The following is a 26,302-nucleotide window of genomic DNA, read 5'->3' on the forward strand; positions in this document are numbered from 1 at the left end:
ACACACTGGAAAAAGGCATTATTTCAGAATGTTTATCAAAAACGCTCTAGCTGAGATTAATTCAATACATTATGACATTAGCTGGGAGTTTATGAAAAGATTTCGGCGATAGGACAGTCTTGAACCCAGCTCTGTGATAACCTGTGCTTGAAACTTATTACGAAATATGGCGTTTTTGAAAGCTATTCTTGGATATGGCATATTCGAAGTGGAAGCCGGGATAGGGTGATATTCCACTAAATCGTCGATATAAGAATGTTCGCCTTAAAATTTCCCTTATCCCCTTAGTGCAATAGTGTTCTTTTGCAAAAACAAGTCTTCGGAAATTCTACTATAAATGGTGCAAGATGGCCTTCGGATTTGCATTCGCCTTTCCTCTATGTAAATGTATTGCTCATACGCCACGTCTAACAACTTAATGTAAGCCAAAACTCAACTGAATTAAAGCAGGCATGCTTAACCAACGAACCGATATCATTTCGTTACGATAATTAACGTTAATAAACGAAACAAAGTCATTTCGTTTCGTTTATTAACGTTAAGAACGTCAAATTAACGAAGTGATTTTGCTTCGTTTTCTGCCATATCAAAACGAAATCAAATCGTTTATGTTGATTATTAATTTCAAACTATGCTGGCAAAGCTGATTGATGGCGGAGGCATTAAAGGTGAAGGCATTAGCCAAGCTGATTGCAACTTTTCTCATGAATTTTGACAGTACGAACATTTCTCAGAGTATTTTGACATTACCACCAACGAATTACACAAACAAATTACATGGAGTTCGTGTGTATGTCCGCTCGCTGTTAGCACCTTACTGGCTTCACCATGTCTATAGCATTGCCAGCACAATTCAAACTTTAAGTATCACGTTTTTGTTAACGTTTTTACCGTTAACGAAAGCTTTTCGTTTCGGTTAAAAACGAGATACAATTTATCTTGATAATTTCTTTATCGATAATATTTCGAAGTGTTTCAACGGAAACGGTGGAAATTTTTTGATAAACGATTAGCTTAACGTTAAGGTGCATCCCTGAATTAAAGGTAAATAATGAGTGCTGACTTATTCAGGAGCAACCTAAATTATAAAAAAAAATTTCAAAATTTTATACAGCGATGGTTGGAATGATATGCTTCAAAGCTAACAAATTTCGCAGGAGATCCCTTTTTTGTCATTTTTTTTAAACCCAAATTATTATATGCATCTACATAGATATCGCACTCAAATTAGATAATTTGAAAAAACTTTTATACAGTTTCTTTTAATTTCAAACATTTTTTAATAGAAATCATAAACAAACAAACAAAAATCCATTCTAATCATTTTAGAAGCGTCACAGAAGTTTCGAAATTATCTTTTTTCCCATTTATGCATATTTTAAATCTAGAAACCGAAAATGCGGCTTTACATTCAATTGATTGTTCGATTTTCCGTTAGCTAGGGCATGTTATGCGACTGAAAGATGATGCACCGTTTAATAAAATATTTTCTATCAGAACTCGCCTACAGAAGCAGCAAAATTCCCACTCCGCTGGAAGGACCAAGTAGATAACGACTTAAGTTCCCTTGGTGTTACCAATAATAATAATAATAAACCCAACGGATAAATACCCTCCAAAGCCCATCCAACCAACACCAGAGGCGCATCCGCATGACGCACGGATTTTGTTTTTGCCGAGTTGTTGATAGGCGGAGGTTTGTTAAGCGTTGAGATTTAAAACTGCTCAGCTACAGAATAAAAATCATCAGCTGAGTATTATACATAACGGTTGGAGATAACACATAACATACTACATTGTTAAATAAGTGAACATTTTATATAAAGATTTTGTTTTCCTTTTTTTTATAACGAGTTAAGATAGGATAGGACAGTTAGCGCCAGTTAGCGCAGCAAGCAGCTAGCGCGCCTTGTTGGACGGCCGTAAACTTTTAAACGGTCAAGCTCCAGTTAAGTAAGTAATTATCTCGTACTTTGTGACACTGAATTTAATTGGGCTTCAAAACTGCATACTCAAAATTATTCAGAAAACCTTACATAAAAAAATCGAAATTTCCTTAAAATTTTTCGACTTTAGCAATTTTTCCGAAAACTTTATTGTTTTGCATAGTTTCATAAGTTCATAAAATTATCGAAAATATACAAAAGAAGAATTTAGTTGACGATATTTGATTAAAATTCCCACTGTTGCTTTCATCCTCAACTGGATACCGAAAAACTGAATAAACTAAACGCCGAAACAGGGAAACAAGTACACTAAAGGGCTTGAACTTAACCCCGGCGCTGATGCAGGAAAACGAATCTGCGGAAAAGTTTGGTAACTTGGAAAAAAATGTAAATTCAACCATCGCTTTATAAATAATAATAAAGCAAGGATAGTAAGGAAAAGGAATTATCTGGGGCATGGGACCGGTTAACTTGTTCACGGCTGTACGGAAAGGTCGGGGGGGGGGGGGGGGGGGGGTGTCTTTTGTCAAGAGCTAAATGTAAGCCGCAAGTTTAAGTTGGCTGATCACTGCAGTGTATTCCAAGCGGAAGTTGCTGCGATTAAGGATGCGGTGGATGAAATGCTATCCAGTTGATAGCCAAGCGGCTATCAAGGCCTTGAGCTGAACTACAGTGCGATCGAGGGTGGTCTGGGAGTGCCTGACCCCGCTTGCGATTGCATCGAATTATTTTACAATTAAGATTATCTGGATCCCGGGCCATAGTTATTTCACGGGTAACTGTCAAGCGGATCTCTTAGCCCGCATCGGTACAACTCAACCGGATGAAGATGGCTGTAGAGATTTCGGGATTCCGCTGGTCACCTGTGGATTGCTCCTCCATAGCTGGGCCTCGAGTCAGCTCAGCAAGTTCTTTCTGGCCATAAGTGGATGGCAGTAGGTCTGCTGAAATAATTGGGTTCACTAAGGCTCACCTATCAATGGTCATTGGGGTTTTGACATGGCACTGTCACATGGGTATCCATGCAGTATGTCTCAATATACTGGAAACTGCATCCTGCTGCAGCTGTATGGAGGATGATGAGGTGGAATCACCAAATCACTTTATGCTTGATTGCCCAGCTTTTGTCAGAACTAGGCGAAAGTACTTCGGTCGCAACTCTCTTGGTTCTCCCGAAGATTTATCCAAAGTTCAGATCGGTATCATTCGGAGCTTTAACGTTGCTACCCAACGATTCTCTAAGTAGCTAGATCTAAGTCACCGTTATTTTTGTTGTCCAAGTGAGTTTTCCTTATCAGGGCAGCTACCACCTAACCTAACCTAAAGAAGATATTTACATAAATTAATTTTGTGTCGAAAATCAGAGCAAATCGAGGTAAAGCTAAATAATCACGAACGCCGTGTTTTTATACTCAGTTGAGCAGAGCTCACAGAGTATATTAAGTTTGATTGGATAACGGTTGGTTGTACATATATAAAGGAATCGAGATAGATATAGACTTCCATATATCAAAATAATCAGGATCGAAAAAAAATTTGATTGAGCCATGTCCGTCCGTCCGTCCGTCCGTCCGTCCGTCCGTTAACACGATAACTTGAGTAAATTTTGAGGTATCTTGATGAAATTTGGTATGTAGGTTCCTGAGCACTCATCTCAGATCGCTATTTAAAACGAACGATATCGGACTATAACCACGCCCACTTTTTCGATATCGAAAATTTCGAAAAACCGAAAAAGTGCGATAATTCATTACAAAAGATAGATAAAGCGACGAAACTTGGTAGATGGGTTGACGTTATGACGCAGAATAGAAAATTAGTAAGATTTTGGACAATGGGCGTGGCACCGCCCACTTTTACAAGAAGGTAATTTAAAAGTTTTGCAAGCTGTAATTTGGCAGTCGTTGAAGATATCATGATGAAATTTGGCAGGAACGTTACTACTATTACTCTATATGTGCTAAATAAAAATTACCAAATTGGATGAAGAACACGCCCACTTTTTAAAAAAAAAATTTTTTTAATTCAAATTTTAACAAAAAATTTAATATCTTTACTGTATAAAGGTAAATTAAGTCAAAATTCAACTCCAGTAATGATATGATGCAACAAAATACAAAAATAAAAGAAAATTTCAAAATGGGCGTGGCTCCGCCCATTTTCATTTAGTTTGTCTAGAATACTTTTATTGCCATAAGTCGAACAAAAATTTACCAATCCTTCTCAAATTTGGTAGGAGCATAGATTCTATGACGGTAACTGTTCTCTGTGAAAATGGGCGAAATCGGTGGAAGCCACGCCCAGTTTTTATACACAGTCCACCGTCTGTCCTTCCGCTCGGCCGTTAACACAATAACTTGAGCAAAATCCGATATATATTTACTAAACTTAGCCCACGTACTTACCTGAACTCACTTTTTCTTGGTATAAAAAATGGGCGAAATCTGGCCATAACCACGCCCACTTTATCGATATCGAAAATTACGAAAAATGAAAAAAATGCCATAATTCTATACCAAATACGAAAAAAGGGATGAAACATGGTAACTGGATTGGTTTATTGACGCAAAATATAACTTTAGAAAAAAACTTTGTAAAATGGGTGTGACACCTACCATATTAAGTAGAAGAAAATGAAAAAGTTCTACAAGGCGAAATCAACAGCCCTTGGAATCTTGGCAGGAATACTGTTAGTGGTATTGCATATATAAATAAATTAGCAGTACCCGACAGATGATTTTCTGGATCACCTGGTCCACATTTTGGTCGATATCGCGAGAACGCCTTCACATATACATCTAAGGGCCACTCGCTTTTAAAACCCTCATTAATACCTTTAATTGGATATCCATATCGTACAAAAAAATACCAGAGTCACCCCTGTCCCACCCTAATGGCGATATCTCGAAAAGGCGTCCACCTATAGACCTAATGCCCACTCCCTCTTAAAATGCTCAGTAACACCTTTCGTTTGATACCCATATCGTACAAACATTCTAGAGTCACCCCTGGCCCACCCTAATGGCGATATCTCGAAAAGGCGTCCACCTATAGACCTAGTGTCCACTCCCTCTTAAAATGCTCAGTAACACCTTTCGTTTGATACCCATATCGTACAAACATTCTAGAGTCACCCCTGGCCCACCCTAATGGCGATATCTCGAAAAGGCGTCCACCTATAGACCTAATGCCCACTCCCTCTTAAAATGCTCAGTAACACCTTTCGTTTGACACCCATATCGTACAAACATTCTAGAGTCACACCTGGCCCACCCTAATGGCGATATTTCGAAAAGGCGTCCACCTATAGAACTAAGGATTACTCCCTTTTAAAATACTCATTACCACCTTTCATTTGATACCCATATCATACAAACACATTCTAGAGTCACCCTGGCCCACCCTAATGGCGATATCTCGAAAAGGCGTCCACCTATAGACCTAATGTCCACTCCCTCTTAAAATGCTCAGTAACACCTTTCGTTTGATACCCATATCGTACAAACATTCTAGAGTCACCCCTGGCCCACCCTAATGGCGATATCTCGAAAAGGCGTCCACCTATAGACCTAATGTCCACTCCCTCTTAAAATGCTCAGTAACACCTTTCGTTTGATACCCATATCGTACAAACATTCTAGAGTCACCCCTGTCCCACCCTAATGGCGATATATCGAAAAGGCGTCCACCTATAGACCTAATGCCCACTCCCTCTTAAAATGCTCAGTAACACCTTTTGTTTGATACCCATATCGTACAAACATTCTAGAGTCACACCTGGCCCACCCTAATGGCGATATCTCGAAAAGGCGTCCACCTATAGAACTAAGGATTACTCCCTTTTAAAATACTCATTACCACCTTTCATTTGATACCCATATCGTACAAACACATTCTAGAGTCACCCTGGCCCACCCTAATGGCGATATCTCGAAAAGGCGTCCACCTATAGACCTAATGTCCACTCCCTCTTAAAATGCTCAGTAACACCTTTCGTTTGATACCCATACCGTACAAACATTCTAGAGTCACCCTTGGTCCACCTTTATGGCGATATCTCGAAAAGGCGTCCACCTATAGAACTAAGGATTACTCCCTTTTAAAATACTCATTACCACCTTTCATTTGATACCCATATCGTACAAACACATTCTAGAGTCACCCTGGCCCACCCTAATGGCGATATCTCGAAAAGGCGTCCACCTATAGACCTAATGCCCACTCCCTCTTAAAATGCTCAGTAACACCTTTAGTTTTATACCCATATCGTACAAACATTCTAGAGTCACCCCTGGCCCACCCTAATGGCGATATCTCGAAAGGGCGTCCACCTATAGACCTAATGCCCACTCCCTCTTAAAATGCTCAGTAACACCTTTCGTTTGATGCACATATCGTACAAACACATTCTAGAGTCACCCCTGGCCCACCCTAATGACGATATCTCGAAAAGGCGTCCACCTATAGACCTCATGCCCACTCCCTCTTAAAATGCTCAGTAACACCTTTCATTTGATTCCCATATCGTACAAACACATTCTAGAGTCACCATGGCCCACCCTAATGGCAATATCTCGAAAAGGCGTCCACCTATAGACCTAATGTCCACTCCCTCTTAAAATGCTCAGTAACACCTTTCGTTTGATACCCATACCGTACAAACATTCTAGAGTCACCCCTGGCCCACCCTAATGGCGATATCTCGAAAAGGCGTCCACCTATAGACCTAATGCCCACTCCCTCTTAAAATGCTCAGTAACACCTTTCATTTGATTCCCATATCGTACAAACACATTCTGGAGACACCCCTGGTCCACCTTTATGGCGATATCTCGAAACGGCGTCCACCTATGGAACTAAGGATCACTCCTTTTCAAAATACTCATTAACAGCTTTCATTTGATACCCATATCGTACAAACATATTCTAGAGTCACCCCTGGTCCACCTTTATGGCGATTTCTCGAAAAGGCGTTCACCTATAGAACTAAAGCCCATTCCCTTTTAAAATACTCATTACCACCTTTCATTTGATACCCATATCGTACAAACACATTATAGAATCACCCCTGGTCCACCTTAATGGGGACATCTCGAAAAGGCGTCCACCGATAGACCTAAGGCCCACTCCCTCTTAAAATGCTCAGTAACACCTTTCATTTGATACCCATATCGTACAAACAAATTCTAGAGTCAGCCCTGGTCCACCTTTATGGCGATATCCCTAAATGGCGTTCATCCATAGAACTACGGCCTACTCTCTCTTAAAATACTCTTTAATACCTTTCATTTGATACACATGTTATACAACCACATTCCAGGGTTACCCCAGATTGATTTTCCTTATTTTGTCTCCATAGCTCTCAACTGAGTATGTTATGTTCGGTTACACCCGAACTTAGCCTTCCTTACTTGTTATTTATTATTTTGCTTCCAAAAGATATTTTTTACTTAATCCTATTTCTCCTTTTGAAATTTAAAAATCTGAAATCTCGCAAGTGCGTTGGTATGAAAACAAACCTGACCTTGTTACATTTGCAGTATAAAAAGGCATTCACCCTTACGAAGCTCATCCACGCGAAGTGAATGCAGTGTACACCGAGAAGAACAAAGTAGCTCAAGGACACACGAAACAGCGAAATTCAGCAAAAGCAGCAAACCTAAAAAAAAAAATAACCCACTCGATATTTGGTCACTTGCACTAAAGTGCATAGCACCAGCTGCAGTAGCAGAAATATAACCAACAATGAAAATAAAAACAAAATGCACCACGATATCTGAGGCAGCATCGACGCCGACAACAAGGAGTAGGTCGCTCATCAACAAACAGCGAAATTTTCACGGCAACCCAATTTCGATTTCGATATGACATTGCTAGAAGGCAACAACACAACGAAAAGCTACAAGGTTGCAAGGACGAAAGTACATTGCACGCTGCAAGGATGCAAGGCCAACGACACGACGACGATGAATTCGACGGTGGCACTAAGGGTGGCGTGTGGCATACTCGAGGTGTGCGTAGAAAGGCCAGTCTTCGAAATGGAATGCGAGACATCATCAAAAATTGGCGAATGCTCCTAAGAGGCGTACATTTGGTGTGTCGTGGAGATTGTAACAGCTGAAATGCACCAACAGCAATATCCTAACCGCCTACATATATCGTTATATACGTATGTATGTATATACATATGTATGCATACATACATACGTATGAAAATCAAATCTGCATAAGCATTTATATGTACATACAAAGAGCATATGCATTCAACCCAACAACCTCCAAACAACATCCACCAAGTGAAGTTAGCCATTGAGAAGTTGCAGTCGCGTACGCGACCACCAAGGCCAATCTCTAACGAAAACATGCTACAACGTAAACGTGGCGATGATGACGACGACGACGACGTTGATGGTGTACAGATTGATATGAAAGCCGTCCACAATAGCTTCAGTAAACGACCAGTGCCCGTAAAAGAGGCCAGCGGTAATGCAAGTGTGAGCTTACATATATGCATACAGATGTACATACATAAAAAATATACACACATATCTGCATGCAAATGCATACGCACTAGAATGAGTATGAAGTCTAAGCTTGAATGGTAATGTGTTAACCACAGAGGTAAATGCACTCGTCGCGGCAAACTCGCCTCCAATGAAAGGATGCAACATGCAAAGGCGCGACTTATGCGCCTACAATAGAATGAGACTGGAGTTATGAAAATGGACCAATTTCAAAATACTCATCTTAATGTATTTGTGTGCATATGTACGTAAATCTATATGCCTGTATTCATGAACACACGCACGCACATATGTATGTATATCTGGCTACACTGAAGCTTGGTAAACTGCAATGTGCATAACATGAGAGCAAACTGTGTTTGGGTATTTACGATGGCTATGCAATAGAGACGATGACGCGATGAATTTAACGACAATTGGAATGGCGTCGTCGGCCAATATGACTACAAAAATAATCATGGCGAAAATATGTTTGCTTGTATTTGTGTTTTTGGTTGTTTATGGTTGAATATTCTTTGGGGCTGAAATGGCGATGATGCCTCCGATGCATCGCCGACGACAATATTAACAAGGCCGAGTTTGAAAACGAGTTTGAATAGGCAAACGAGAACTACGCAATGCTTACTCATACGTTTATCTCTAAATTTATGCGTATTTATGTATGTGTGTTTTCTCGTTTGTGTACATTATATACGGGTATTCATCTAAAGGGTCTTTTTTATGATTGATAGAATATTGCTTAAGCAACAGGCAAATCTAACAGACCAGTGACATTTTAGTTGGCAGCAATTGAGTCTAACTGTGAAACTGATTACGTATCCCATAAAAAACAGTACCACGTACGACGGACAACGCAAGCCATCAAGTCTTATCAATTTCAAGCCGCTGGCTCCTGTTTTCACTCTATAGTATGAAAAAGCATTTTGCTGAGTTCCTTGGTTTTATTATCGTTGTCAGCCTTTTACCGATTTTCGATAATTGCGACACTAAACTCAGAATAAAAAAAAAAACAAGCGTGAGCATATATGGAGTAAAATTCCGCAAGTGTACTATAATACCGATATTGTAGATACATATATGTAATTGGAAAGGCTTCCTTTTCAGCTAATAAAAAAAAATTTTAATTAATTTTTTTCGAAAAAACTAATTTTTTCCGACCATCATAAATGTAAAATTAATGGTATGGAAAAAATGCCACAGAAAGCACCATGCAATATAATAGAAAAAAGGGAAACCGTTGCTTCCGTTTCATAGTTACATATTGTCGTCTAATCGTTCGAAGTACTGAACTGTCGAATAAAAAGACTCGAGTGTTCTGTTTGCAAAACTCTCTTTATTTACAGAAAAACTATGGTAGTAGAACTGCACAGTTCAAAATATTCGCGAACTTCACTCACAGCGTGTTAAAATCAAACTAATCGATTATTTCCCAGACAGCGCTGCTTATATAGCACTCACGTGGCTTCGTCACACCTCTTCTCCCAGCTAAAAAAAAATTTAATTGCGTTTTTCAAAAAAAAAAAAAACAGTAAAAGCAAAAATATTTGAAATTTGTGGATGAAGAGGATAAAGAACATAGTAAGTATATTTATAAATACGATTTAGTATAATAAATCGATGACTATGTACGTACGAGAGATATATTAAATTGTAAAGTCCCAAGGTGAGATGTGCCATTGTACAAAAATTATACAAAGGTTCATCGATATTGGAGATATAAATAGCTCGTATATTTTACCCACAATAATTGAAAGTCCAACGCTTCTTATACTCCGTGCAGCATGATAATTTCATGACGGCTATCGTTTAGCAATGGCTTGAGGTTGTCATCAGGGCATCTACTTCACTTTTTTTAGTTCACTTAACTTACTATTAGACCTACATTCTAGATTTTCCCATAACGTTATCAAAGATTCTTACACATCAAAGAACACCCTTTATATATAAGTTAATATTCACGAATTCACTAACAGAAGCAGATTGCGTAATTGGAGTTGTGCGAGCGCATCTGCAACAGTGGACCATTTTGGCATGGAAAATTTGGTTGGAAGTATAGCGGCAGGGTGGTCAGAAAAAATGAGTAAAAAATGAACGGAAAGAAAACATAAGAAACAAAATAAAGAAAAGAAAGGAAAGAAAAGAAAAGAAAAAAAAGAAAATAAAATAAAAGAAAGGAAAGAAAAGAAAGGAAGGAAAGGAAAAGAGAGGAAAAAAGGAAAGAAGAGAAAAGAAAGGAAAAGAAAAAAGAAAAGAAAAGAAACGAAAAGGAAAGGAAAGGGAAGGGAAGGAAAGGAAAGGAGAGAAAAGAAATGAAAAAAAGAAAGGAAAGGAAAGAAAAATAACGGAAAGGGGAGAAAATGAAAGGAAGGGAAAGAAAGCAAAAGAAAGCAGATGTAGGGCGCCGCCTATAGTGGTTGAATTTCAACCACGGGGTGAACTCTAGTTTGGTTTATTTGAGTATTACAAAAACACTGTACAGTAATAACTTGCACTTATACTAAAAAACAACAACAACAATAATGGCACACTAAAATGCATTGTGAAACAACTTCATATGGTGAATGAATGCCTGTTGGTCTTCTCTCCAACTCCCATTCCTCTGCTCAACCTTCTTTTAGTATCTGACGTTCTGGAGGACATCACAGATAAACGAGGAGGAGCCCGTTTTGTGCCAACAATAAGAGTTTGGGCTATGCAGTTTGAGCCAAGTAAACTTCCCCCAGTTGTTCTCATACACCTATAAATACATACATACACATTGTACATATGGTTGTCCTTGACCGTGATGCTTAACATTTGGTGATGGCAATGGTAGCAGCCGATGTTGTTGTTTATTATGGTTGCGGTTGTGTCGACGCGGCGAACACGACAGGCGTATGCATTGGCGATGCTAATGTTAGAGCGTTTGTAGTTGTTGTTCACTTGTTATGCAAGTAATTTTACTCACCCTATAACGGTGTTGACATCCTTGAATACATCTATCCAAATCTAAAGGCTGCGAATGTTGCGAGGCTGCTGTTAGGTTGTTGGGTACGAAGGCATTGTCCTTAATAGGTATTGCAGCACATTGGCATACACGTAATACTTACTGTTGTTGTTGATATTGTTTGTTGCACTTCTGGAAATTCGTATTGAGGCCACGCGATTAAAGCATCCACGAGACGGCGAAAGTAAAATTACACTACAAAGCACGCTTTGTGCCAATTTCAATAATACATATACATATAAATATGAACAAACTTATACACGGATGTATATATAAATATATATGCATAGTAAATGAAGTAAATATGTATACTTAAAAATTCAAAATTGACCGAAAATAATAATTAGGAAGCCTCGACGGAATGAATGCCAATTCAAGTCTACGCAAATACATATATACATACTTACACACATCTCTACCATCTAGCAAGCTGATATCTCCGAAGACTTAGGGCGTTCTTCTTTTGCTGTTATACAACATCGCACGTTATGCGCGATTTCAACAAACCACGCGGAAAGCAAATAGTCCATACTAGTACTAGAAGTCTGCTTAACGACCAAACCTGAAAAAAACCAGGACCTAAGTTATAAAATAACTCCGTCCTCTTTGTAAATTCTAGAAGCTTTCTTTGACCTATTCTACTTTTTTTTCTGGCAATGATGGCTGTTTCACTCTTAATAGCTCGAGTCTGAGCCTGGAGCTAATTGTATATAATACAAGAGATTTAAGATCACCGGTTTCAAGCCCCTTTTTGCAGCAGAGCCAGCAGCAGTAGCCGAGGGCCTTACACTGGCTTTATAAGATAGCAGCCGCGCCGATTCTCCTTTATATGGTGCTGGACTGGCACAATGCATTGGACACGACGGGCATCAGCTAAACCTTCGGGGATTATCTTTACCGCTAAAACAACAACAACAGCATCAGCAAAACGTTAGTGTCAATACAAGGGTTGGTTGGTATTAGTACCGCTCTTAAAACGACACCTACTTTGGCACTGAATGTAATGCTTAATATACATCAGATGTATCTAGGCCAGGGTGCTGTGGCCACGTTGTTGATCAGACTTTCGAATATTCCAGAATTCTTACTAGCTTCCCATGCAGGGTATGCTATTGTGTGTTCTTCATGCAAGCTTCAACCCCAGCCACTCCCTAGCGAGAAAACTGTGGAAGGAGCCTCATCTAGCTAAGTGGTTTATGCAATAGTAAAAGTTGGACAGGAAGGTTGATGTGAGGGTTTTCCATCAAGAGTTCCAAGTTAGAAGCAAGTTTGAGCTGCCCGCTCACAGAAACGGAAGTTATCCCTATTAAGAATTCGGTAAACGGGAAGATATCCAGTTATACCCCGGTGAGAGAGTTTACAGTCCACTTGTTGTTGTTGTAGTTGACTTTAAACCCCAGGGCTCATCAGATACATCATATGAAATATATTAAAGGACGTAAACAACCTGTTCTGAGCACCAAGAATAATAATAAACCTGCATCACAATTAAGGGACTGTGATTACATCCTTGCCAACACATCATGATTGAAATGTCCGTTCCTTTGTAAGTAACTACTTCGACGTCATCTGTAAAAGATACATCTTCATTAATCACAGGTACTGACCACCTTTACACTAGATGAGATGCCATAGGTCATCATAGCCTAACGCAGTTTCAAACATTTCAAAAAGAAGAGTGAGCACAAACCCACTCTAACAATTACCAGTTGTTGTCCACAAACGATAGACATCTTCTTTATCTTGAATTTCCCAACAGGTTACACCAGTTTAAGCGAAGGTTAGAATAATCAAAGTCATTTTACCCTTGTGCGTGGACCAAGAGTAAAGAGATGTCAACTTCCAAAGAAGAAGACCGTATTGCTCCGTAGGGAATGCTGTATTGCCAACCCCAATGAAGAAGAGACGGCATAGTTTTGTTAAGTATGCTTTTTTGTCAACTTCCTCGAAAGTGAATTCATCGCATTAAGGAACAAGTCGAAGGTAAAAGCCAAGGAAAACCGAAGACTACCGCCAAAAACTGCCAAAATACGATATGAAACACAGATCCTGCGATTCATCCGAATCCTTAACGCAGGCATCTGCGATACATTGTATCAGCTCACAACTGGCTTGTCCTACTCCCCGCGGTACAGTTTTTAACGACAGTGATAGGGTCGATCAGGTGATACACCACGTCCACTCTTCTCGATGACGTCCATTTGCCACGTTTTAAGCTTCACTAGTAAGATGGCAGACATTTGCTACATGTTATTATGATCGCCTTTTACGATCGGTATATCTAACGCGGGCAAATTATTTTCCCCTAACCCGTAAGGGGGGCACGCCACAAATTGGAAGATGAGCTCAGCCTTGATTTCTCGTAGGTATAACGCGCCACACTTGTACTATTATTATCTACTATGCTCATGAAGCGACCGCTATAACTAGTATATATTACTCGAGATCCTCCTTCTTCTGGGAACACTGATTAAGCCCGCGTTAATTTATCAACTATTTATTTTCTATATTCCTTCTCCTCAGTCGATAATTTTGAGACTGTTAAGAATATTTCGATATAAATACACAAAATCAGACATTAGAATAAAAAAAAAATGGGATCGCAACGGACACCTTTTTTATTCAAATTATTGTAGCCTAACACTATGGACTCATTCAGTCTATGCGAGGCCCTCACGGACCGGCCAGTTCAAGCTATAGTCGCATAGCAGGTACAAATTAAATCTCCATGCATATACATTGAGGAGCCTGTATGCCCTGTAGAGATAAGTTTGTCTAGGACCCAGACAGACCTTGGCGAGGAAAACGTATATTTGAAAAAACTAGAGACTTCCTTGACAGCAATAAAATAAAATCCTTGCAACGCTTTCTTTTAGAGACCCATAATATTAGTTAAAAGGGGAACTCTAGGCAAGCTTTTTGCAAAACTGAGCTGCCGAGGAACCTACAGTTGTAGGTCGACACAATGCGACGTCTGCCATACTCAATATTTTATGCGAGTAACTAGTGCTACATCTCGTCTATTTTTACCCTTTTCATATGCAACATCTAAATATAAAAATATATAAATTTTGCATATGTACCAGTTCGAATACGTACCGTTTTTTCTCTGTTTGTTGTTTACTCTCTTCTTTTCTCAGCTTGAATTTGTTCGGAATATATTTTGACTTTCGGCCGAGTGATTTGCTGGGGTGGTTGATTGGTCGACTAGAAGTGCGATTCTAAGCGCATGCAACGAATGGAAACGGCAATACAATTTTCAGATGCCTCAAGCTTCCAGTTCCATATGTGCGCCGCATGTCGTTAGGTGTTTCTGCAACTGCTGCTTGTACAAGAAAGTCGTATGTGTGTGCACTATGTCTATGTAGAGGAGTGCGGGTGGTTTTTGTATTTTATTTTCTTTCCTTTTCTGAATACCACTTTTTGGCTTCCGTTTCGCGAAAACGAGGTTTGCTTTAAAAAAGGAAAATAACACAGTAAAGTGCGAAATGAAAATGAAAATCAGAAAAGAAGGCTCTAAGTCGCGATGGTGTGTCGAAATGCAACAGCGGTTGTATTTATTGTCGACGGCAACGGCAATGGGCCATACTGAAGCAATAAACTGACGGCAGCAGCGCTCCAATTTGTAGTTACAAATGCAGAATCTCGATGTTGGGCAGAAAGTAATACGCATACATGCTATGTAGAATGTATTGTATATATTTTTATGACAATCAAAAAGGGTCACATCAGCGGAATTCCATCACACTCCACCAACAACCATCCTTGTGTCATTTGCGCCGTTCATATCGATTTGGTAGACTTTGGGTGCACTTTGGTGCTGCTGGTCACATTCGATTATTGTTTCAAGAAGTGGCGTAATGGTGCTGGTTGTGCATGTATATGTGTGTGTGTGTGTGTGTACGTCTGTTTTGTGGTTTTACGTGCAGTTTTTCCTGCTTGCATTGACATTTCATATGAAGCCTTAAATCGTAGCTGGTGGATATTTATCAGCGTAAAAAATATTTAAACAAAATATTAATAATAATAACCATAAATAAAAATAAAAGAAACAATACAGTAAAAGGTTTTAAAAAAACCGTGTGTATGTATGTGTTGCGGTAGAATTAGCTTGTGAAATTAATTGAAGCAAAAAATAAATCGGGTACTAAGTGCAAAAAAATTAGATAACTAAAAGAAAAGAGTTATTAAAATGTTTATACATATTTACAAAATACACACAATGGAGGTTTGCCGTTATCGTGGCTCTGCGCTCGTAATCACATTTACGGGTCTGTGCAAAGATTTATCTTCAATAGCTTTCTCGCCTGGAGTTAGTGCGAACCTCAATAAGTTTGGTATGGTACGTTGAATATAAATTTTTTTGTTACGATCGTTAAACAGATTGGCTTTTTATTTTGGAAAAATCGATAGCTCCTTAGAATTAATAGCTTCAAATAACAAAATACAAACGTACATACGAATGCACTATATTAGAGTGGCCCTTATTTATATGCTGAAAAGTATAAAAAAAAACTACAAATCAACTAGAAAAATACTTTTTTTTTAGCAACAAAGAAACTAGTCCGGCTTGCAGTATGCAATAATTTTTATGCTTTATTAAAATTGCAACGTCTATCCAAACGAGCATTGCTGGATTCTATTCTGAAGAAAATCGAGGTAGATGAGATTAAGACAAAAAACTCGCTGTGAACCAATCGCGATGATTGCGAGGTCTCATAATCTTATTGCTATGTTTGGTTAGGAAGAGAACTACCTTCTGCAAGTCATTGCGCTGTTTTACCAATACACCGACGTCGTCGAGAAGCTGTAAGTATTAGAAGGTAGAGGCAGAGAGTCGATTCATCATTTTCTCTGCCAATATCCAGGACTGCAAGCAAGGCGTCTCAGATTTCTGCGGGCACGGCTTTTGACACTTATACATGGGTTTATTACAGAAAGCAAGTGGTTCATTAAGGACCCTTTAGTAGTAGTCTGGTTGGACGAATGTGCTGCCACCCGGCACTCACTGAGGACACTCACAATGGACAGAAATGTCTCCGAGTGGAAGTGTGGTAAATCTCCACGCACACCTTTTTAACTTAACCTAATATTGCTGGTATGGATCCTAGTCCAATCTTATCGGAATTACGCTATTGTAGGAAACAAAGGGCCATGCTTAAGAAATAAGGTGCATATTTGAAGGCGCAAATCGCCTTTTTATCCTCCCTATCTTTTTTCGTTCTTTCTACAAAATAAATACTTTTTTAAAACATTTCAACCTTAAACCAACCTTTGAAAAAACATTTTATTCGTTTAGTCCATGTTACATCAATATGCCTTTTAACCCTTTTTTCACTTATCCTTAAATCAACATAGCCAAACGTAGCTATTTTAACCCTAAAACGGCCGATGAGTCAACGGGGTGACTATTTAATTATTTTATAAAAAACATATTTTTAATAAATTTGGTAACTCATTTTCCGTAACATCGTAACTTAATAAATTTTAAATAGAAAAAATACAAAAGTAAGGTTTCATAATTTTAGTCATAGACAACTGTAACGGATTGAACACTTTTATTCTTTTTCTGGCAGTGACTGTGTCAGCCAAAATGTGTTGTAAAAATCGTCGGTCGTTTTAGAGTTAAAATAAAATTTGACCAAGGAGAGCAAAACGGGTACATACATACATACATTTTTATATGGTTACATTAATGCTGCTATTTCAATAATTTAACATTTTAATTATTCTTCCAACAACTCATTTATCTTTAAATTTCCTGCATAGCAAAAAAGTAAACTGATTTTTGCTCCCCACTCATTCGTTCGTTATATGCAATTGCTTTTTACCATCTAATTTACTCTCACCTTTTACTTGCGAAGATCTCAAACCATTCGTGTTGGACTACGCGCAAGAGCTGTGCTTCAACCCTATTTAAGCCTCTCTATTATTGCTCTCCCTTGGTTGATTTTTGTTTTTGTATATACAAATATAGTTCCTCTCTTGATTTGTGTTTTGTTTTAGCGCAGTTTTCACTTTTCGTACGTCGCAAGAAGGCTCCGTCATTTCACTATCACATGCACGCCAAATTAAATAAGCAATTCAAAATACTCTCTCGAAATATTTTTAAGTTTATCTGTGTTTAAGGCATGGGCCGCCAAATATTAAATGTGATTGCACGATTATGCTACGGAATGCGGACCCATGATGAAAAACATAACATAGCACATCCACAATTTCTACTTGCTTGCATTTAATTGTCATCTAATATCGAACAAACGGAATATATAGTCCCGTGTCTGAGCTTTGAAAGTGACCGGTTCATTTGCCGGAGTGTTGGTGCCAGAGTGCAGAGTTGCAGAACATAATATACACGTGTATACGGATGGTTCCAAATTAATGGAAGTGCTTGGGTCTGCTGTTTACTGTGTTGACCCAGAAATAAGTAGATCCTACAGGCTGCCAGATTGCTGCACCGTTTTCAAGCGGAAATTATAGCTGTGGAGAAAGCAGGCAATAAATCTCACACAGTACTCCATCAAGAGGTGTTCTGGAATGCAAAGAAGCATTGGAAAAACTTCGCTTAGGCCGGACCATACATCTTTACTGGTCATAAAGAAATAGAAGGTAAAGAAAAGGCCGATGAGTTGGCAAAGGAGGGTGCAACACTCGCTGAGTCGACAATAGGCGTCCCAATCCGTTTGGGAGATATCAATAGGAGACAGGGGTTGCATATGATCGATAAAGCAGGAGAGGTGATATTAGACGCACACAGTGGCTCAAATCTCTGAAGATAGAAGACTTAAGGCTCACGATAGGCATACTGACTGGACACTGCCTTCTGGCGTAACATGCTTATAAGTTAGGCTTCGTCAGTAACAGCAAGTGTAGGAAGTGCGAGCTGCAAAAAGAAACGGTTGAGCGCCTTCTGTGTTCGTGTCCTGCGCTCGCCAGGTCAAGTATCCAGCTATTACGGGCGGCAGAGTTGCCAGATATCGAGGCAGAAATTAAGCTGGATCCTAGAAAACTGCTAGTATTTGCCAAGAGGACGGAGTTATACTATAACATATTTTCTGGCACCTGATTGCGGTTCTTCCGTTTGGTCGTCAACAAATTCTGGACACATTCAGCCTATGAAAATGTACAAGAAAATCGAAATAATAGTCAAATAAATGTGACGTCTTCAATACCCAGATCTTATTTTATGCATCCCGAGTAAAAGTCATCTTAGGACAGGGTGTGACAGGGCGTATGATGAACATTAAATAATTAGTTTAAAATTTTAATTTTAAATTTTTCTCTTCGCTAAAACAAAGTGATCGCAATGCTAAATGAAATAAGAGTCCATTTACCTTAGGCCTTGTGACCTCTAAATGTCTAAAAAACAGATTTCCTAAGAGCATAGATCCTGTAAAATTTTTACCAAGCCTCATCTTGCTTCAGTTGGAATATTCCATTAAATTTGCGTCTTGCAACTTGTGTGGCTAAATTACACTAAATTCGCTATAAGGTTGAAATATTTACTTCAGTCATAATAAGTGACCGAGATGTCTTTCATGTTTAATTTTAAACTGCTTCCCACCTTTCGAAGCGATAATTTTTAAACTTTTCATATCATGGAGATGGAGTACCAATGTCAGCGCCACAACAGCCAATTGGTTGCAACTATGCCCATTTTCATACAAATTTTGTTTGAGGTTTGTCGCATTAAAAGTTCACTAAAACCTATGACTAAAATCGAAATCTGAATACGTAAATATGTACATACATATATGCATATTTCTTAGGTTTTTTGTTTTTGAATAAATAACTCAACTTAAGGTTAGTAAAATTTAAAAAAAAGAAATTTATTTTACAGAAACATCTTAAATTTGCTTTGCGGCCTTTATATCGAGGAATTGTTTGCTTGGAAGACCTATACATCACGCTGTATTGGCGTGTCTACTTTTCTGAATTAAAAAAAAATATCGGAATTTTAAAAGCGAAATGAATTTCACACCGTTCGGTAGTCCCTTCCCCGGTGCAACCACCATCCCTGGGTTGTCACAATTCACAACAACAACTGCGCCGTTAGTGTCGACGGTGACATCTGCAGCAGCGGTAGCAACTGTGACTGCTCAAGCAGGCTCCCAACAGCAAGACACTGCCTCCACAAGCGCTCGTTATCAACAACAACAACAGCAGCAACAACAGCAGCAGCAGCAACAACAACAACAAACAACCGGCAATGTTAGTATGACACATTTTAATCAGCCAACAATACCGATTGCTTCGGGCACGACTGTCACGGCCATACAAACAAAGTTTCGCACATCGGTCAATGATGCACAGGGCGATAAGTATAATGGACATTTGGTGACCATAGAGACAGCTGGATCAAGTGGTACACAACAACAGCAGCAAGCACAATATGCCAATATACAGACGTACAGTACACAGCAAACCGACGATAAACGGCTAATAACAGCGGCAATAGCCTATCCACAAAATACGATTACCGCAGTCACGCCGACAGCAGCAGCAGCAGTGGCTGGTGCGAGCACGTCGCAACAACAACAACAGCAATTACAAGCACAACAGCAGCAAGTGCCGGCGCCACAGGAATTGACGCAGGATCTTTGTAACGCAATATTACAACAACAAGGTGTGGATACAAAGCTTGGTGAGTCGAAACTGGGACGGAACTTAAAAAATTGGTTGAAGAAATTTTAATTAATTATAACACAGTGTTACAAAAAAGGCAAAAGTGAGAATACCTGAGAAGTAATGCCAGTTTTCTTTTAGATCTTGAAGATCTAAGAATGACTACCACAAAATCGTAAGTTACGGGTAAAAAGCCGTTTTTCGTACCTTTGAACACCTACACTGTTGCTTCGACATTTTAATAACTCAGTTGGTTTTAAACATTTATAAGAAAATAATAACTTATAATTAATTTCAAGTTTTGATGCAATTCAGGGTTGGTAGATTCTTCTTGTAAAATAGTGCCTATAGGTAGCACCAAAGTTGACCAAACTCAAAATAAAGTAAAGAAAATGTTTGTTCGTTGGGAAAATTGGCGCTATGCTCTCCTAGTTGATATATCGCACATCTAGATTAAAACAGGGATAAACTCAAAAAAACGCTGTTAAAAAGTCTTTTCTCGCTGATTACTGGAGGTATTAGTAAATCGAGTACGGTGTTCGGTAGGTGTTGAATTGGGATACCCGAAATTCCTTGTTTTTGAGTTAGCTCCCTATTTATCTAGGCTGCGATATATTTTATAACATCCGCAAAGCAACTGAAAATCGGTTTATGACCAACAAACACGATTTTAGAGGGTCAGGGGGTTAGAATATACCCGCGGTAGGTATGCCTGTCGTAAGAGGCGACTAAAATACCAGATTCAAGGGGTTGTGTAGCGCAACCTTTTTCAGGTTGCCAGCGCAATATATAGCTTCTCCAAATCCAATTGTCAACCTCACCTATCCGTGGCGAATCCTGTTTAATTAACAGCCGAGGCTCTGGCGACCCCAAGCTCATGGAACTTGGTGGTGGGGAGGGAAGGATGGCCTGAAGGTTTAATGTGGCCATATAAATCGTTCCCGAGATGGTCGGGCTAGTACCTTAATGGTGCTGTGTTACCGGAGCGTACCGGATCTGTATCCGGCAAAGGACCATCACATCGAGAACACTCCCCAAAGCCTTCGGGGAGCAACCTTATCGCAACAACAACAACATTTTAGAGGTGTCTGGGGAAATGTTGTATGCAGTCGCTTTTAGATCTTCAAGTTCTACTAGAAAAATGGCATAGTCACATAATGTTATTCTTATTTAAAACTTTATTTGCTGAATGATAGACGGCTGAGGTGAAGGGATGTGCAGTCGGAAAAATACCTCTATTTCCTTTGAAAGATTAGGCGCGTTTTTTACGCTCTTATGCCTCTTTGTTTTCGAAAAAAAAACGCGGTCTTAGGTGCTTGTGCATAGCAGTGGTTTTATGTATTATTCATTAGTAGGTAAATAGCGGGACGCAAACCGTATCACCTGTAGTGGTGAATCATAGGCATACACCACTTAGTGTTGTTGTATAACGCATACTCGCATTTCAGTTGCAGTTGATTATAATGCGTTAGTAATACTACCTTTATTATTCAACTATTTTAAAAGAGCAGATAGAAGAGCCCTAATACTAATGGGGCTGGGCCCACATCGGGAATTCGTTGATTTACCTGTGTCTAGTTAGCCGTAAGCGTAGTAAGATATCTTAAATGTGTCAATAGATTGTTTTCACCACGGAAGTGGGATGGGTTCCCAGTCACAGTTGCATTCGTAAGAATAGCACTACTGAGAATATAGTTAGGATATCCATTTACCGAATTGAACCTGCCGAAGAAAATCGATTTCTCTTTCTACATGCAAGTCTTAGCTTGGGCATAGAATTGGCTAAGTGTCATAGAAACAAGGTAGATTTCACGTCTGTATGCCAGCAGACCTAACTGCCTTTCTCTGCTCAGCCTACGGTGTTCTTGTTGATGAAGTTTTGCGATATATTAAAGAAGAATAAAGCCGACCGCAGTTTGCCTACAAACCAAATTTGACAAGAGATAACTGCAAACCCTTCCGTACCAGGTCATGGTAACGTGTCTAAGTTAATTTAAGCTTTGTTTTTTGTTAAAACATAATAACAATAATTTTATTTAAAAAAAAAGTATTTAAGATGTGGACATGATAACAAAATCGCTGACGAATATTGAAACCAACAAACCGTGAAATCGTATTTGCCTATTTCAGACTGTAGTACAGATTTTGATAACGATAATTTTTCCAATTGCTTATTTGTTTAGTTCTACAAAATACCTCATGGCAGTCACTAACACCAGGCACAACAGTAGCTGATTACCTCTCACATCTTCCGGCGAATACGCTGCCATTATCACTTCATCATTTTCTCAAATATTCAGCGGAGACGATAAAAAAAGAAAATCAGGGCGTAGTAAGTAAATAATATGCGAATTATGTATGTATGTATGTATGTGTGTATATATGAGCATATGCACCCAATACGTACCAGTTTTTGATAAAGCAAAACTTTTCTTGGGCCAACATGTTTTACAGGTACAAACTGGACCTCCTATTGGGATAAATACAATTGGTGGGACAACAACCATTACAATACCTCAACAACAAACGACGGCACAAATACAACAACAACAAGCACAACAGTCACTGCAAACGCAACAACAACAAGGAGAAACAACGGTACATCTGCAAACCAATGCGCCAATTAGTGGCCCAATTGTAATAGCCTCAACCTCGTCTGCGGCAGCCAGCGCAATAACAACATCGAAAAAGAAGAAACGCAAAAAGCGTCCAAAAGATCGTAAACCAAAATTGCGGCCTGGAGAAATTCGACTTACAACCGCATTAGATGGCAGTCCATTATATTTGTGTCCTGAATGTCAGGTCGCATATCCTGAGCCCGATTTACTCGAAATCCATTTAGTAGGGCATAATCTTGAGCGCCGCTACATTTGCGATATTTGTCAAGCGGCCTTGAAGCGCAAGGATCATCTGACGCGTCATAAGCAATCGCACAATCCAGAGAGACCGTATATCTGTACAGTTTGTCTAAAAGCGTTCAAACGGAAAGAGCAATTAAGTCTGCACTTTGTGATACACTCAGGTGAAAAACGGCATTTGTGTCAAGAATGTGGCAAAGGATTCTATCGCAAGGATCATCTGCGCAAGCATACACGTTCTCATATAGCTCGACGCGTCAAAGCTGAGCTTAGTATGCAGAATGAAAGTGAACATGGCACGAGTATGTTGCAGCCGGTCACTGTGACAACAATTGCTGAGGTCCAACAGCAGCAACAGCAACAGCAACAGCATCTACAACAACAAGCGACTAGTTCAGTGCAGCAACAAGCGACGAGTTCGATACAGCAGCAACATCAGAACACTGCGCAGCAACAGACCACTACTCAGCAACTGCAACAGCAACAACAACAACAGCTTCAGCAACAAATGCATACACAGCAAATGCAACATGTTGTTGTTACACAGCAACAACAGCAAATTCTCAATTAGCCCAGTGGCGGCAATGATTTTTGTAAAGTCAGTTAAAATTCAAAATTGAGTAAAACTGTTTGGAGAATATAAATTTAGAGCCACCACATGGTTCAACTATATGGTTGGCTCATCTCTACAGCAACAACATAGCTTTGTTCCCATTGTCAAAATCTGCGTGTTGGTGTTAGGAGAATGGAATGGAGAGCAAATATAAAACTTTGCAATTCTTGTGTGTTGTGAGAATAATGCGCTAAATTAGGTACATTTACTGAAAAAATAACTGAAAGCAAGGCGAATCCATACCAGGTGGCGGCCAATTCGCCGCGCAGAAGAATGTCAAGTCAAAAAAAATGTTCAATGATTTCGATTAGCTGACATATTGTTGTACAAGGCTTTGTATGAAAAATAATAAAGAAGAAGCAATCAGCTGTTGGGATAACAACACCTGATACCAAGGCGAATTCAGTACCAGGTGATGTTATCCCAACAGCTGATTGCTTCTTCTTGATAATATTCCATACAACGCCTTGTACGATAATATGTCTTAATTAAAATCAATGAAAATTTTTATTGACTTGACATTCTTCTGCACTGCGAATTGGTTGAATTCGCTTTGCCACCACCTATTTTTTTTTTTTTTAATTTACCACCACGGTAGTAAATTGTTATCAATGTGTTGGTTACATTTTACGTTTGCCATCTGCTTTTGACAATCCATATACCAATGAAATGAAAAAAATAAAATCAGCTGATGAGATGAGCCAACCATATACATAATTGAGCAATGAGCCACCCGGATATTATTTTCAAAATTTGAGAACTCAAAATCAGCGAAAAAAAGCAATTCTATTTTGTTAAGCGTATTGGCGTATTGGACAGATACCATATGTAAAATTACACTTACAATTTTAGAAAATTTTAGGCCATGAATGACTTGTGCAAATGAAAATGAACGCCGCCGAAAAATGATATAAAACATATGATAATGAGACCCGATTGCAAAGACGCAGTAATTTCAGTTCTAGTACGAATGCAGATTGACGGAAATGTATTATACATGTGTTGTACATAAATAGTTTAGAAATATGTACATAATATAACTTTTTTTGTCCTACCGCATCATAATGAAATAATAAAGGTGATGTTAACAACATATCCTCACTTTTTCGGCAGCTCTATTTCCTAGTATTTACTTCTACTACAAAAGTACTAAATTTTTATTGCTAAATTTTTTCTACAGATTTCCTCAAAAAATAAAGTTTTCTGCAAAATTTTGTCTATAATCTTTTGGGGAATACAAAGTTATGTTTATGTTTAAACGTGTAGTAAAATCTCCTCCGATCGTAGTAGAATTCAAAGGCAGTTATGTATGATAAACAACCGTCTAAATTATGCATGCCGAACTTGTCAGAATAAGGGAAAACGTCAACGGGATGAGAACACCTGAATATTAATTTCATCATGTACCGCATAGTCCAAGTCAAAATAAAATAGGTTTTGGGCAAAGCTTTCTGTATTCAAGTGCGCCTGACATTGTACTGTAATGTAACTTTGGGCCTGATTTTTCAGCGCTTGGTTGGAATTTAAACCTGTGACTTTGGGCACTTAAACAGAGAGGAGTGAAATTTTATGTAAACTGCTAAAGGAGCAAGGTTAAACTGAGATCAATTTTAACTGCAGTTTAAACTCGCACGGAAGGCTTTGAACAGACGTTTAAAATGCAACAAAATTCATTAGAGCGAACAAATTTTGAATATAAAATAAAATGGAATAAAATTATTATAACGAATTAGTACTATTTGTATGTAAAGTTCATGGTATAAAAACTATTAATTGTAAATCGGTTTTAATTAAGAAAATATGCATATAAGTTTATAGTATAAAGGAAATGTGAGAAACGTATTTTTGTATGTGTACTGTGAAATATACACCAAATAATATTTGTAAATTATAGTAAAAATGAAGTTTATTCTATTCAATAATATATATTTTTGTTAATTGTTTATTTTTGACCATGCCGAGATACACACACACACACACACCGGTATGTATGTATTGTTTTGAAACGGCGCGCTTAATTTAACTAAACGAATAAATTTGTCATCTGTGTTCATGAAATATTCAACGGAAAAATTTGAGCGGCATTTCCAACTTGCTTGTTAATTTTCGGTAAGTAAGTAGTTTCTTATAAGTATGTACATACATATGTATATTGCATTAAAATAAAAAATTACACATAAAATACCTTATAACTACCGACTAACAAATCAATACGTACGAGGAGAGTTAGGCCTTATTTCCAGATCTATTTAAATTTTACTTCTTTTAATTTGTTCCTACAAAAACCTTTTTTCGCTGACTCCAAACGGCATCTTCTAAAACAAAGACATTCAGTACTGGTAATAATATTTGAAGCATTAGAAAACCAACGCCTAATATAAAGTATGTTGTATGTTGTTTTTACCAAGTTTATTTGGATTATCCTAACATATATTTCACATATATTAGCTGTGTTTTTTTCACATCTATATACGTTTACGCTTAAACTTAATATGGACTGCTAAGCGACAAACTTTAAATACACCTCTGAAATTGCTACGCATAAAATTAGTAATACTAAATTTCAATACGCATTATACTCAGATGTAACTGAAATATGTGTATATGTTTCACCCTCTGCACTAATTCTATGTATTATATGCGCGTCCACTATTTAGCACAACTGATTCAGCGATATGTTATACACAGAAATGCAACAGATGGTTGTGTCTTCGCTTTTCGGTACATCCTGCGCTGTAGCTAGTTGTTTA

The 26,302-nt window shown here is 38.5% G+C and overlaps 1 protein-coding gene across 4 annotated transcripts in view; it reads left to right on the forward strand.

The window, feature by feature from the left end:
• Window positions 1–25,609, forward strand: part of LOC137252064 (uncharacterized) — a 37,191-nt gene extending 11,582 nt beyond the window's left edge. The window contains exons 1-4 of one of the 4 annotated variants that reach the window (XM_067787254.1): window positions 14,649–15,798; window positions 19,297–20,100; window positions 22,265–22,413; window positions 22,536–25,609. In XM_067787254.1, the coding sequence (XP_067643355.1) occupies window positions 19,425–20,100; window positions 22,265–22,413; window positions 22,536–23,510 (1,800 nt within the window). In that variant the 5' untranslated portion in view covers window positions 14,649–15,798; window positions 19,297–19,424 and the 3' untranslated portion in view covers window positions 23,511–25,609. Of the gene's footprint in view, window positions 1–14,648; window positions 15,799–19,296; window positions 20,101–22,264; window positions 22,414–22,526 lie in introns of those variants that run through there. The other 3 variants (XM_067787255.1, XM_067787252.1, XM_067787253.1) reach the window with 3 other exon arrangements.
• Window positions 25,610–26,302: the final 693 nt, after the last annotated feature.

The sequence above is a fragment of the Eurosta solidaginis genome, chromosome 5 (genome assembly GCF_040869045.1).
Source record: "Eurosta solidaginis isolate ZX-2024a chromosome 5, ASM4086904v1, whole genome shotgun sequence".
NCBI lineage: Eukaryota > Metazoa > Arthropoda > Insecta > Diptera > Tephritidae > Eurosta > Eurosta solidaginis.